Source organism: Oryctolagus cuniculus, chromosome 5 (assembly GCF_964237555.1).
Source record: "Oryctolagus cuniculus chromosome 5, mOryCun1.1, whole genome shotgun sequence".
NCBI classification, from domain to species: domain Eukaryota; kingdom Metazoa; phylum Chordata; class Mammalia; order Lagomorpha; family Leporidae; genus Oryctolagus; species Oryctolagus cuniculus.
The window spans coordinates 83,305,296-83,319,550 of NC_091436.1; the positions used below are offsets into that span (position 1 = coordinate 83,305,296).

The 14,255-nt window shown below is 47.7% G+C and overlaps 1 protein-coding gene across 2 annotated transcripts in view; it reads left to right on the forward strand.

The window, feature by feature from the left end:
* The window catches only part of LOC100341013 (gamma-aminobutyric acid type A receptor subunit rho1), a 38,611-nt gene extending 25,826 nt beyond the window's left edge, over positions 1-12,785 (forward strand). For both annotated transcript variants that reach the window (XM_070073785.1, XM_008263203.4), the window contains exons 6-10: positions 1,139-1,221; positions 3,129-3,269; positions 4,724-4,876; positions 7,912-8,108; positions 9,086-12,785. In XM_070073785.1, coding sequence (XP_069929886.1) covers positions 1,139-1,221; positions 3,129-3,269; positions 4,724-4,876; positions 7,912-8,108; positions 9,086-9,379 — 868 coding nt within the window. In that variant the 3' untranslated portion in view covers positions 9,380-12,785. The remainder of the gene's footprint in view (positions 1-1,138; positions 1,222-3,128; positions 3,270-4,723; positions 4,877-7,911; positions 8,109-9,085) is intronic.
* Positions 12,786-14,255: the final 1,470 nt, after the last annotated feature.

Genomic DNA, 14,255 nt, shown 5'->3' on the forward strand with positions numbered 1-14,255 from the left:
ACATTGATTGAGACTACTGTTTCTTTTCTTTTTTTTTACTTTTTTTTTATTTGACAGATAGTTAGACAGTGAGAGAGAGAGACAGAGGGAAAGGTCTTCCTTCCGTTGGTTCACCCCCCAAATGGCTGCTACGGCTAGAGCTATGCCTATTTGAAGCCAGGAGCCAGGTTCTTCCTCCTGGTCTCCCACGTGGGTGCAGGGCCCAAGCACTTGGGCCATCCTCCACTGCCTTCCTGGGCCACAGCAGAGAGCTGGACTGGAAAAGGAGCAGCCGGGACTAGAACTTGGTGCCCATATGGGATGCCGGTGCCGCAGGCGGAGGATTAGCCAAGAGAGCCATGGGGTCAGCCCCTGCTCCTTCCTTCCTTCCTTCCTTCCTTCCTTCCTTCCTTCCTTCCTTCCTTCCTTCCTTCCTTCCTTCCTTCCTTCCTTCCTTCCTTCCTTCCTCTCTCTCTCTCCCTTCCTTCCTTCCTTCCTTCCTTCCTTCCTTCCTTCCTTCCTTCCTTCCTTCCTTCCTTCCTTCCTCTTTCTCTCTCTCTCTCTCTCTCTCTCTTTCTTTCTTTCTTTCTAGATTTATTTATTTGAAAGTCAGAGTTACACAAAGAGAGGAGAGGCAGAGAGAGAGAGGTCTTCCATCTGCTGATTCACTCCCCCAATTGGCTGCAATGGCTGGAGCTGCGCCGATCCGAAGCCAGGAGCCAGGAGCTTCTTCCAGGACTTCCACCTGGGTGCAGGGATCCAAGGACTTGGGCCATCTTCTACTGCTTTCCTAAGCCATAGCAGAGAGCTGGATCAGAAGTGGAGCAGCCAGGTCTCGAACTGGTGCCCGTATGGGATGCCGGCACTGTAGGTGGTGGCTTTACCAGCTACGCCACAGCATCAGCAAGACTACTCCTTCTTTAAAATGAATGTCATAAGTTAGCAGGGACGCACTGTTTGCCTCACACTGACACACCTAAGAGTACTCCACTGGCGGTGGCCCTCATGAGCTACTTTCCTAATTCCTGATATATTGATCATGAATTATAAGAAGGAGGCATTTATCCTACTGCACGGAAGCAGAAGCTTTATTCTTTGATCATTTTCCGCTGGTCCCTTGTAGACTCTGAGAACACGGATTGTGTCTTTTTGTTTGCAGGGTTACGGTGACCGCCATGTGCAACATGGACTTCAGCCGATTCCCTCTGGACACACAGACGTGCTCGCTTGAAATCGAGAGCTGTGAGTAGACTTGCACCCGGGTGGCTGCACGCGGCTCCTCTGTAATTCTAAACACCCCAAAGCTCAGTGGCAGGATGGGTATGCATGCCTCGCTCATGACTGCGCTTTTAAGGTGATTTTTTAGATTGACGATAGGTCCAGGGTAATTGTAAAACTCAGGAGCAAATCCGTAACTAAAACCTCGGTCCTCATAATCCATCTTTTTGATCCCCTGTGCAAGGGTTTTTATCTTTGTTCTGTGGAATCTGGATTTTCCCAGCATTCCCCGGGGCAACTGCTTGGGGAGGCAGAGGAGAGGGCCTTAGCCCTTTTAACAATGTAGGTTCCCTCCAAGTCCTTGGCCTGGCACATACACAGTCCCTTGTAGGGGCTCATTTTCAAATCTGTTTTCTTCTTAACTGATTAAATTGAAAAATATTATTTGGGGGCTGGCACTGTGGCATATGGGGTAAAGCTGCCGCCTGTGATGCTGGCATCCTGTATGCTGCTGGTTCAAATCCCAGCTACTCCACTTCCAGTCTAGCACCCTACTAATGCACATGGGAAAGCAGTGGAAGATGGCCCAAGTATTTGGGCCCCTGTCCTGAGGTGGGAGACCTGGATGAAGCTCCTAGCTCCTGGTTTCAGCCTGGCCCTGCCTGACCTTTGTGGCCATCAGGGGAGTGAACCAGTGGACAGAAGATCTCTCTCTCTCTTTCTCTTTTTCCCTTTCCCTCTCTGTAAATTCTGCCTTTCAAAAAAATAAATCTTTTAAGAAATTATTTGAAGAACAGACGCACACACACACATGATCTTCCATCTGCTGGCTTTCCCCCCAAATGCCTAAAACAGCTGGGGTTGGGCCAGGCTGAATCCAGGAGCCTAGAACTCAGGCCAGGTCTCCCACGTGGGTGACAGGGACCGCAGTACTTGAGCTGTCACCTGCTGCTTCCCAGAGTGTGCATTACCAGGAAGCTGGAATAGGAAGAAGAGCAAGGGCAAGGACTTGGGCCTAGGCACGCCAGCATGGGATGTGAGCATCCCAAGTGGTGTCAGCTGCTGTGTCAAACATCCACTCCCTTTCACCTGTTTATTACTCTCATAAATGCAGTTTTCACTGAAGACAGGATTTTCTGGTAAAAATAAGTTTGGCAACAAACGCCCTAGAGAGCTGACACTGTGAATTTGGCGTGATGGTCGAGACTCTCAGGTGCAATTGAGAGTTCAAGTCCCAGCTGCTCCACTTCCAATCCAGACCCCTGCTAGTGGCCTGGGAAGGCAGTGGAAGATGGCCCAAGTGCTGGATTCCTACACCCACGTGGGAGACCTGGAGGAAGCTCCTGGCTCCTGGCTTCGGGACGGCCCAGCTCCAGCCATTGTGGTCATTTGGAGAGAGGGCCAGCAGATGGAAGCACTCTTTCTCCGTCTCTCCCTCTCTGCCTGTAGCTCTGCCTCTCAAATAAATAAAATAAATTTATTTTTTTTAAAAAAAGGCTAGGAACCTGAAACCCCATCCAAGTCTCCCATGTGGGCAAGCAGGGTTCCAAGGACTTGAGCTATCTGCTGCCTGTCACAGTGCATATTAGCAAGACACTGGATCAGAAGCAGAACAGCTGAGACTGGAACCCAGTCCCTCTCACATGGGATGGGGGCATCAAAAGTGGCAACTTAATTGCTGCACCACACAAAAGGGTTAGCCTTTTTTGCAAGAATTAATGAGCACTGAAGCTAGAGAGCTCTGCTCTGATAACTTTTGGAAGACCGGGGAGAATTAGATTCATCTTTGTGGATTTTGTTTAGACTGCAATTTGTTTATTCCCACGCAAGCCCAGTAGTGTGCGTGGGAAATCAGGACATGTAGTTTTTCCTGACACAGATAGGCCTGTGCTTCCCCGACCCTGTGTCTGATGCCGGCTCCCATCTTTCAGATGCCTACACGGAAGACGACCTCATGCTGTACTGGAAGAAAGGCAACGACTCCTTAAAGACAGACGAGCGGATCTCGCTGTCCCAGTTCCTCATTCAGGAATTCCACACCACCACGAAGCTGGCCTTCTACAGCAGCACAGGTGAGCCTGTGGGCGGGGTTCAGCCTGGCCGTGGTGGCTCACCCTCCATTTCAGAGAAGGCGTGACTTGGGTGGGTGGGGTTTTGGCTTGGCCATGGTGGTTCACCCTCTGCTTTAGAGAAGGTGTGACTTGGGTGAGCAGAGCTAGTGTCACTTGTATCTGGAATCCTAGGCGAAGTCAAGTAGATGGCAAACATGGGATGGCGATGCTCTTTTGACACCAGCAGTGCATCAGAAGTGGGAACCTGGAAAGTGTCACTAACGACTCAAACATAAGTCACACGAGTACTGTTATTTGACAGAACCACAATGCCAGCCCCTAAGCTGGCATTTTGATCCTGATAGGGTCACCAGGAAACCCTCCTCTACAGCAAGAAACAAGCTCAAGTTCAGTCTGTTGTTTCCCATTCATGTTCTCCCTGCTCCAGCCAGCCCCTCGGGGGTGCCCCACTCTCCTCCAGTCCCCTCTTGCTACCCTGCCTGCATAATCCGTCATTATGACCCTCTGCCAAGCCTCTGAGCAGGAGCCACAGGTTGTTCCCCTGGGGACATGGTTGCAACTTTTTGAACCAAGGTTCTGCCACCCCTGTTGCCTGGGGGCATGCTCCATGGCCTTCCTCCTGGCAGCCTCCTGTGTTACAGCCACAGTCAGCCTCCATCACCCCTTGCCTTGTCCAGCACTTCTGTATCCATCACCCACGAGTCTTGGTTCATTGGGAGACACAGTCCCTTCACAATCTTCTGCTGGCACTTAGAGACCTGTCCCAGGATGCCAAATTTCTGACTTCGTGTGGCCAAGTTGACCTTTTATGTTCAGCCCCAGGTTTCTCATGTTTTTCTTACCTTTTTCTTTTCTTTCCATCATCCTCCCTTTCCCTTCAATTCCTCCTGCATACTTGTTTTCCCTTGTAAAATCACAAGGGCAGAGCTAACCAGCATAGTTGGACCTGCGATCAGTCATTCAGTTTCAAAACATAGTGTGGTGTTCAGCTTTATGTTCTAACTTAAAACACACTTCCTCTCATAGAGAAATCCAGAGTGGGGTTATTTAAGTCCAGTGTTGGCATGCATTCAGATCCCGTGGGGAATATTGTTAAATGGGGGTTCTGATTGAGCAGGTCTGTGACCTGCTGTGACCCGAGCATCTGCATTTCCAAGTAGTTCCCGGGCGGTGGGGAGGCTGCTGGTCTCTAGACTTTGTTTGGAGTCCCGGGGCATACATGATGTTCTCAGAGGGTTCCTCTGTGTGAGACAGGGGCCAACGATTCTTTGAGCTGGGTTCCCCGAGGTGGTGTGGGTTACTGTCCCATTGTTTTTATCACTTCCACCTTACACGGGTAGGTAATGTTCCAGTGGAGTGTCTAGGGCATTTATGAACCCCTGAGTCAATCTGCTTTATGAGGGAGCTGCGTAGCTATGGCGATGTGTGCTATCTTTTCCTCCTGTGTCCCCCAGGCTGGTACAACCGTCTGTACATCAACTTCACCTTGCGGCGCCACATCTTCTTCTTCTTGCTCCAAACCTATTTCCCGGCCACCCTGATGGTCATGCTGTCCTGGGTATCTTTCTGGATTGACCGTAGAGCTGTGCCTGCCAGAGTTCCCTTGGGTAAGGAACATCTCAAGTGCACCTTGCAAGTATCTGCAAAAACAAGGACTATGCCTTGCAAACTAGTCCTATGCCACTTTTGGCATAACTTAGAAAAACTTATTTATTCATAGGTAGAGTCCCATAATTAAGAATCTAAAGGATCAACATTATGGCATGGTGGGTTAAACTGCCATAACTGCAGTCCCAGCTGTTCCACTTCTGATCCAGTTCCCTGCTAATGCAGCCTAGGAACACAGTAGAAGATGGCCCAAGTGCTAGGGCCCCCATACTCATGTGAGAGACCCAAATGGAATTCCAGGCTCTTGGCTTAGGCCTCACCCATCCCTGGCAATTTGGGGAGTGAACCAGAATATGGAAGATTGAAAATTCTCTCTCTCTCTGTCTCTGTCTCTCTGTAACTCTGCCTTCCAAATAAACACTTTTTTAAAAAAACAGAAAAGGATCTGTGTAGCAGAAGTGTCCCCAGGTACCCACAGGTGCCTGTTTCCACCGTGCACCTTTAGCGTTGTTGGGTCCCTGTTCTTGGGTGGCTGCCATGGTCTCCAGGGGCTTTCTGTACTCCCCTGCATGGTGAATTGCATGTTATAGCAGGATTTCTCAGAAGGGGCCCAAGGCATCTTCATGATAGAGCCTCTGAGGGAAATTATAAAAACAGAAGAGTCTTGGGTTTCATATACAATTATAGAATCAGACTATGAAGCCGTACTTTTATTAAACTCTCCCAGTAATTGCATTCATACTCAATTCTGAGACTCGCTCATCTATAAGCATGCATTTATGGCTATTCCTATCAACTCTCTTTCTCATCTAAGCATTGTACTCACCTCATCAAACACCCCACCCTTGCTCCTACCATTCGGTGGACTGTAACGGAGAGTGACCTGCCAGGCTTTAGTGAAATTGGGTTGGAGCTGGCCCTTAGCATGACCCCAATCCCCTGCGATCTGATGTTTGCCAAGCAAATGTTCTGAGCTTAATTTGAAATCCGGGCACACTTCCATGGACAGATGCCCTGTCCTCTTACAGTTATTTTGTAGTATGAACAGTTTCTGTGCTAAATAGATATACATTCTGGTTTGAAGTCTCCTGCAAGTGAAGTTAGCAGCACCATCCTTGGTGAAACTGACCTCTGGGTCCTCAGGTGCAACACTGCTGAATGGGCAGCCGGGTCCGGTGGAGGGGTGGCTGCAGCACGTGCCTGGCCAGGTGATGATACAGGCCCAGGATGACAGAACCCGACAACAGCAAAAAAGGGCACAGATATTGAAATAAACTGTGTGCACTCATTTCCCTTTTTTAAAAAAATTTTATTTATTTATTTATTATTTGAAAAGCAGAGTTACAGAGAGGCAGAGACAGAGACAGAGAGAGAGAGGTCTTCCATCTGCTGGCTCACTCCCCAAATAGCCGCAGCAGCTGGAGCTGAGCTGATACAAAGGCAGGAGCCAGGAGCTTCTTCCAGGTCTCCCGTGCAGGTGCAGGGGCCCAAGCACTTGGGCGGCCATAGCAGAAAACTGGATTGGAAGTGGAGCAGCAGGGGCTCGAACCAGCACCATATGGGATGCCGGCACTTCAGGCAGTGGTTTTACCCACTACGCCATAGCGCCAGCCCCTCATTTCCTTTGGATGGAGCAGTATTTATGAGAAACATACCTGTTTATACTCATATGCACATTTTCCTCTCTTTTATAAAAGATTTATTTATTTGAAAGAGTGACAGTGGGAGGGAGGGAAGGAGATAAAGAGGAGAAAATTCTTCCATCTGCTGGTTCACTCCCCAATTATCTGCAGTAGCTGGAGCTGAGCCAGGCTGAAGCCAAGGAGCCAGGAATTCCATCTGGTTCTCCTATAGGGGTGGCAGGAACCCAAGTACATAAGCCATCACCTACTGCTTCCCAGGCCCATTAGCAAGGAGTTGGATAGGAAGCAGAGTAGCTAAGACTTGGACCAGGACTCTGATACAGGATGTGGACACCACAAGTAGTGGCTTAACTCACTGTGTCAGAACTCCCATGCCATCAGTTTCCCTATTTGAAAATATTTGAGGTGTAGGCATCTGGCCTAGTGGTTAAGACACCACTTGAGATTGCCCGTATTGCCTGTCAGAGGGCCTGGGTTCGAGTCCTCCTTATCTGATCCAGCTTCCTGCTAATGTGCACCTTGGGAGGCAGCAGATGATGGCTCAAGCACTTGGGGCCCTACTACCCATGTGGGAGACCTGAACTGAATTCCTGATTCCCCTCCTTGGCCTCATCCAATCTCAACTGTTGTGGGCATTTGAGGGAGTGAATCAGCAGATGGGAGATCCCTGATCTCTTTCTCTCTCTCTCTCTCTCTCTCTCTCTGCCTTTCAAAAAAAAAAAAGTGAATCTTAATAAATAAATAAACACTTGAATTGAAATAAATGTCTTCATGCCAAATCTCTGGGTTCTATGCAAAAGCATAGAATGGCCGGCACTGAGGCTCACTAGGCTAATCCTCTGCCTGCGGCGCCGGCACACCGGGTTCTAGTCTCGGTTGGGGCGCCGGATTCCGTCCTGGTTGCCCCTCTTCCAGGCCAGCTCTCTGCTGTGGCCAGGGAGTGCAGTGGAGGATGGCCCAGGTGCTTGGGCCCTGCACCCCATGGGAGATCAGGAGAAGCACCTGGCTCCTGGCTTCGGATCGCACAGTGCGCCAGCCGTGGCGGCCATTGGAGGGTGAACCAACCGCAAAGGGAGACCTTTCTCTCTGTCTCTCTCACTGTCCACTCTGCCTGTCGAAACAAACAAACAAACAAAAAGCATAGAGTGATAGATGCTGCTGTGAGTGATAGATGCTGTGATAGGTACACATGATATACAGTGAGGGAAGGGGAGAGAGGGACAGGAAAAGCTTCAGAACAGCTCAATCCCGAAGAATGCATTGACAGCTGCTCAGGACTGCAGCCATTCTAGGCTGAGGGGGCAGTCAGGACAGAGAAGCCAGGACACTGAGCCCTGCGGTGTTTGGGGAAAGACCGGAAAATGCTTATTCCTCACCCGCGTTGGTTGCAGGCATCACGACGGTGCTGACCATGTCCACCATCATCACGGGCGTGAACGCCTCCATGCCGCGCGTGTCCTACATCAAGGCCGTGGACATCTACCTCTGGGTCAGCTTCGTGTTTGTGTTCCTCTCGGTGCTGGAGTACGCGGCCGTCAACTACCTGACCACGGTGCAGGAGCGGAAGGAGCGGAAGCTACGGGAGAAGGTGACTCTACCACGTGCTGGGGGGCGGGGCGAGCCCAGAGACCTGGGCGGGTCAGCCCTGGTCAGTGCTCTGCTACTTTACAGGGTTGGGGTGAAAGGCAAACAAAACAATATAGGCCCAGACAGTGTGACATCCGCCCTGGACTACATCTTTCTATCCTTGCCACACTTTTGGGCAGCTAACCATACACCAGGAGCTGCCAAGCCAACTTAACCAAAGCATGCGCCCTTAAATCATGGTCATGTCCTAGGAGAAGGATAAATGACAGTCCAAGCTGGTGGAGGAAATTGTTTATGAACCTGGAGCATAATAAAGACGCCTTCTGGGGAGAACTCCCTCATTCTAGGGACGTTCTCGGCCATTTTGCAGCCCCCATCATTTCTGGGTTATCTGTCTTCCCGCCAGGCTTTCTTTTCTTCCTCCAGACTGCAGCCCGGTGGTTATCACCTCCGGAAAACTCCAACCTTACAGTTGGAATTATTCCCACAATTGCACAGCTTTCCAATTCCTACCTCCATCTCATACCCACTTGTGATAATGTGATCTATAAACATCTATTCTAAGGGCACTTATCACTTTATGGTCTCATGAAAAACAGATAGTTAATGCAATCACTAGGGGCTGGCAACGTGGTGCGGCAGGGTAAGCTGCCCCCTGTGACTGGCATCCCATATGAGCACTGGTTTGAGTCCTGGCTCCTCCACTTGCATCCAGCTCCCTGCTAATGTAATTATGAACAATCTGGTTGGTCTCTGGTATGACACTGTGATGTTTCCTAGAGTCCACCTGCGGACTTTATTTCAACAAAAACAGGTATGTGCAATTTTAGAATGTTTACGGTACACCGCCATCATTTTCCTACCTTCCTACCCAAACTGGGAACAAAAGGACCTCGGAGAAGGCAACACCCTCTCACCCAGACTTCCAAGAGCCGCTGCTGAGCTTGCACCCCTTGTGTGTGTTTGCTGTGTTCGCAGCTCCCTTGCACCTGTGGGCTCCCTCAGCCCCGGGCTGTGATGCTGGATGGCAGCTACAGCGATGTTGAAGTGAACGACCTGAGCAGCTTCGTGCCAGACAATGGAGAGAAGCCGGACAGGATGATGGTGCAGCTGACCCTGGCCTCGGAGAGGAGCTCTCCACAGAGGAAAAGCCAGAGAAGCAGCTACGTGAGCATGAGGATCGACACCCACGCCATTGATAAATACTCCAGGATCATTTTCCCAGCTGCATACATTCTATTCAATTTAATATACTGGTCTATTTTCTCATAGATGCCTGTGATTCTGTACGTTTCCTGTTCTCCATGGTATGCACTACGAAACACTTGTGTTATGAAAAAGAATTGCAGGCTATGGTAAACAAGTTCTCAGTAACACCCATCGTTTCACTGTCCCTTCTCCAGCTTTCCAAAGCTATGTTGATAAGACACTTACTGGCTTAATTTGTACTTATTAGGCATCTACTGTATACACCTAATTCTACTAGGTGCTGCAGGAATATGAGACTGTAGCAGTCATGTTAGTTGTTACCCAGATCCACTGGAAAACCACACTACCGGTGTTGAGGACACTGTAGTCCAACCTCTTGTAGACCCTCGCTGCTTGTCCATATGAACAATTCCTTGACGGGAGTGCATGTCTTTCAGACTAGGTGGGATTGGGGGAGCACTTGAAGTTCATGTCTATGGAACCCACATGCACCTTAATCCCCTCTGACAGAAACTCATGCTCCAGTTCATAGCCTCTTACCTATTTTTTTATGCAACCCCTGGTGTTTAACAAAAGGCAGTAATAATACTCACATTATTTTTACTTACATTAATGCGGTTCACAAGGTTTCCACCTCTTCTCAAGGAAAACTCTAGATTGGTGCGATTGCTCCTGACTTTGGTGGAAATTTCTCTCGTAGAGAAACTGAAGACGAGGGTACATGAATGCATTTCGTTGGTTCTGTCATAGAGACACTAGGCTAGAAAACTTGTGCTTCGGTGTCCCCTGTTTGGTAATCACCGCTTCATGAGCCTCTAGGTGTCCTCACTCAAAGTCAAGTCCTTTCTTAGCAATGTGATTTCCCCCCGAGGAAATTGGGAAGAGACTAATTTCTCTTGTAGGAACATTTTTTTTAATGCATAATTTATTAAAATGAGAAATTCATGGTTTCTCAAGAGAGAAAGAACACCAAAAAGCAAACGAACCAGGAAGGCATCCCTGGATGGCTGCTTTTGTACTCAGTGAATACCAGTGTTTTCTTTGAATCAGGAGGCAGCTGTCATAAAGAGCCGGGCTGAAGGATGGGCACTGGAGCTGATGTCAGGTCATGGGGTAAAGGAGAGGCTTCTGATTTGGTGTATCATTTACAAACAGTTATTTATACCATATACACTTTATAGGTCAACCCCCACCAAACTTACCCAAACAGCACTGATTTTCAACTCACTTTAATAAAGTGAATGCTATGCATCATAATGTTGTTTTCATTTCAATGTTAACTTGATGTGTCATCAATAGCAAATAATATCATTGTATTTTTTCATACATAGGGGTATACTTTATTCTAATTTGAAAAATGAATTTGTTTTTCTTTGGGGCCGGCACTGTGGCACAGTGGGTTAACGCCCTGGTCTGAAGCACTGGCATTCCATATGGGTGCCGGTTCAAGACCCAGCTGCTCCACTTCCTGTCCAGCTCACTGCTATGGCCTTGGAAAGTAGTAGAAGATGGCCCAAGTCCTTGGGCACTTGCACTCATGTGGGAGACCTGGAGGAGGCTCCTGGCTCCTGGCTTCGGATTGGTGTAGCCCCGGCCATTGCGGCCATTTGGGGAAGTGAACCAGCGGATGAAGACCTCTCTCTCTCTCTCTCTCTCTCTTCTCTCTTTGTGTAACTCTTTCAAATAAATGAATAAATCTTAAAAAAAAAAAAAAAGTAACATGATGTTAAAAAAAAAAGAAAGAAAGAAAGAAAAAGGCGGCTATGGGGCCGGCACTGTGGCATAGTAGGCTAAGCCTCCACCTGTGAAGCCAGCATCCTATATGGGCTCTGGTTTGAGTCCCAGCTGCTCCGCTTCCAATCCAGGTCTCTGCTAGTGGCCTGGGAAAGTTGACTCAAGTGCTTGGGCCCCTTCACCCACATGGAAGACCCAGATGCAGTCCCCTGGCTTTGGCCTGGACCAGCCCCAGCCTTTATGGCCATCTGAGGAGTGAACCAGTGAATTAATGCTCTCTCACTTTGTCTTTCAAATAAAAAAATAAATCCTTAGAAACAGATTATCCTTTTCTGCTCATCACGACATTCAGCTCCAGGCTGGCTGGCTGAAAATTTCCAGGACTTCTCATCTAAACAGCCCATCTATTCAAGTGTCTTCCTCTTTTTCAGTTTGGTTAGGCCTTCCAGAGAGCTCAAAAAGGGAATGCTGCTCCTTCTGCCAACTTGGAAGGAATCGGTGCCCAAAGCCAGTGTAAGATCTTTCTCCTGCTAGTCTGTCTGCAAATATGCCCAGAACTAGAAGAATCCTTTGGACTTTATGAAAATAAAAGTTCACTTTTCATGCCACTTCGTATGTGCACATAGAATATCAGTGTCTGGGTTTGAGTCTCAGCTGTACATCCAATTCCAGCTTCCTTCTCATGCACACTTGGAAGTAGGTGATGGCTCAGGTTGGGTCCCTGCCACCAACATGGGAGACTGGATTGAGTACTGGGCTCCTGGAGTTAGCCTGGCCCAGCTTCGGTTGTTGTGGAAATTTGGGGAATAAACCAGCAGATGGAAGATCTGTCTCTTTCCGATAAATAAAAATTTTAAAATATTTAGCAACTGGTTCAACATGAAGGACATGCATTTGGAATATGGAGAAAATATATTTCTTTGGCAATGCGGATGGATAGGTCAAGCCATACTAAAGGTAATAAATATGGTTGCAACATAATGAGCTGAGGACTGAAAAAAAAAGTTGTCAAATGACCTGTCTTAGGACAAGAAATGTCTGTGTTATGAATCAATTTCCAAGATTTTGTAATTTTTTATTTTTATTTATTTATTATTTTCTTTTTTTGTTCAACCTTGGATCCATGGAACAGTAGCAAGCATATTTTGGATGGAACTTAGAAGTGGCAGAGGGTAGTCAGAGTAGCAGCAACATCAGATGTTGGGCGGACATGGGTTCAACTCCACTTGGAGAAAATACCCAACACTGAAACTCTAAGCAAATCACGCTTGCAATCTCTGTCTGCCAGGAACTGCTTCTTAACACACAACACATGGGATGGATGGGCAGAGGCTAAAAGCCACTATGGAAATATCCTAAACAGCTGCCGAGACAGCTGCTCCCAGGCCCCAGAAACCTTTTTATTTATTTATTTATTTGACAGGCAGAGTGGACAGTGAGAGAGAGAGAGACAGAGAGAAAGGTCTTTCTTTGCCATTGGTTCACCCTCCAATGGCCGCCGCGGCCAGCACACCGCACTGATCCAATGGCAGGAGCCAGGTACTTCTCCTGGTCTCCCATGGGGTGCAGGGCCCAAGTACTCGGGCCATCCTCCACTGCCTTCCCGGGCCACAGCAGAGAGCTGGCCTGGAAGAGGGGCAATTGGGACAGAATCCGGCGCCCCGACCGGGACTAGAACCCGGTGTGCCGGCGCCACAAGGCGGAGGATTAGCCTAGTGAGCCGCGGCGCCGGCCCAGAAGAAACCTTAAGGCTGAACAGTAACACAACACCTCAGAGATGAATGGGGCTTGGGTACTAATTTATAGCTTTAGGTTTCAACTGCATCTATGTCACTTCTTCAACAGCAGCATCCTATCCCTCTCAAGTAAGGAGCCAACAAACTCACTCTATTTATAGTTAAGGGCTTCTTAGGTTCCCGTCAAACTCTTTTTAAAGTTTTGGTACAGTAACACAAGATTCTTCGAGGAACATGTCAGATGACACGCCATGAGGCTATTATTAATTCTGAATCCCTATCATTTACAGGCAGCAACAACACATGGATTTCAAAGCTTAGGTATACCTGGAGTAAATTAAACCCAAGTGGAAAAGATGAAAGTTTTCTTTAACTGCTTTCCTTCTCTGAGCTAAATAAAAGTACTGTGTCAGTGATTGCTAACACCACATACACCTTCCAGCTCTCAGGTTGGGATTTATTTAGCCTAATATTTAAGATACCCACACGCCACACTAGAGTAGCTGGGTTAGAGATACGTGGCTGCAGCTTCCTGCTAATGCAGACGCTAGTGATAGTTCAAGGAACTGAATTATTGCCACCCCCACTGGTTCAGCCCCAACCCTTGTGGATATTTGGGGAGTGAGTGAATCAGCAGATGGGAGTTCTTCATCGTCTCTCAAATAAGTAAATAAAAAAAAATTCAGGTGTTGACAATGTCTACTTAGTCATTGACCTAAACAAGAATCTTGTCTGATGTTATTTTCTATTTTAAATTTCTGAGGTTTATTTTTTAGGTGATTGGATGCTTTGACCCACTAAGCTAACCAAAGCTCATCTTACATCTTAAGGGAAAAAAAACAGAGGTTTGTACTCTATGTAGAAAGCCAGTTTAAACAAAGAAACATAGACACTAATTGTTTAGCTATTGATGAAAATCTAAAACCTGGGGCTGGCGCTGTGGCATATTGGATTAAACTGCTGCCTACAGCACTGGCATCCCATACGGGCACCAGTTTGAGTCCTGGCTGCTCCACTACCCATCCATCTCCCTGCAAATGCTCCTGAGAAAGCTGTGGAAGATGACCCAAGTGCTTGGGCCCCTGCACCCATGTGGGAGACTTGGATAGAGTCCCTGGCTCCTGGCTTCAGTCTGGCCCAGCCCAGGCTGTTGCAGCCATTTGGAGAGTGAACCAGCAGACAGAAGATCTCTCTCTGTAACTCTGCCTTTTAAATAAAATAAATCTTTTTTTAAAAAAACAAAAGCCTATTTTATCACTTTCACATTATTACATGGAATTACTTTGTATTCAAGTTGGAAATTCAATACTAGAATAAGGGACCTAACTCCTACCATGTATGATTTTCATTGCTATTTTCCAGCTTCTGAGACTAGTAAAACAGTCACTTTTTAAACAGAATGATATAAAAATTTTTAAATTCACATTATATTAATAACATGACATATACGTAGTTGAAAATAAAACCAA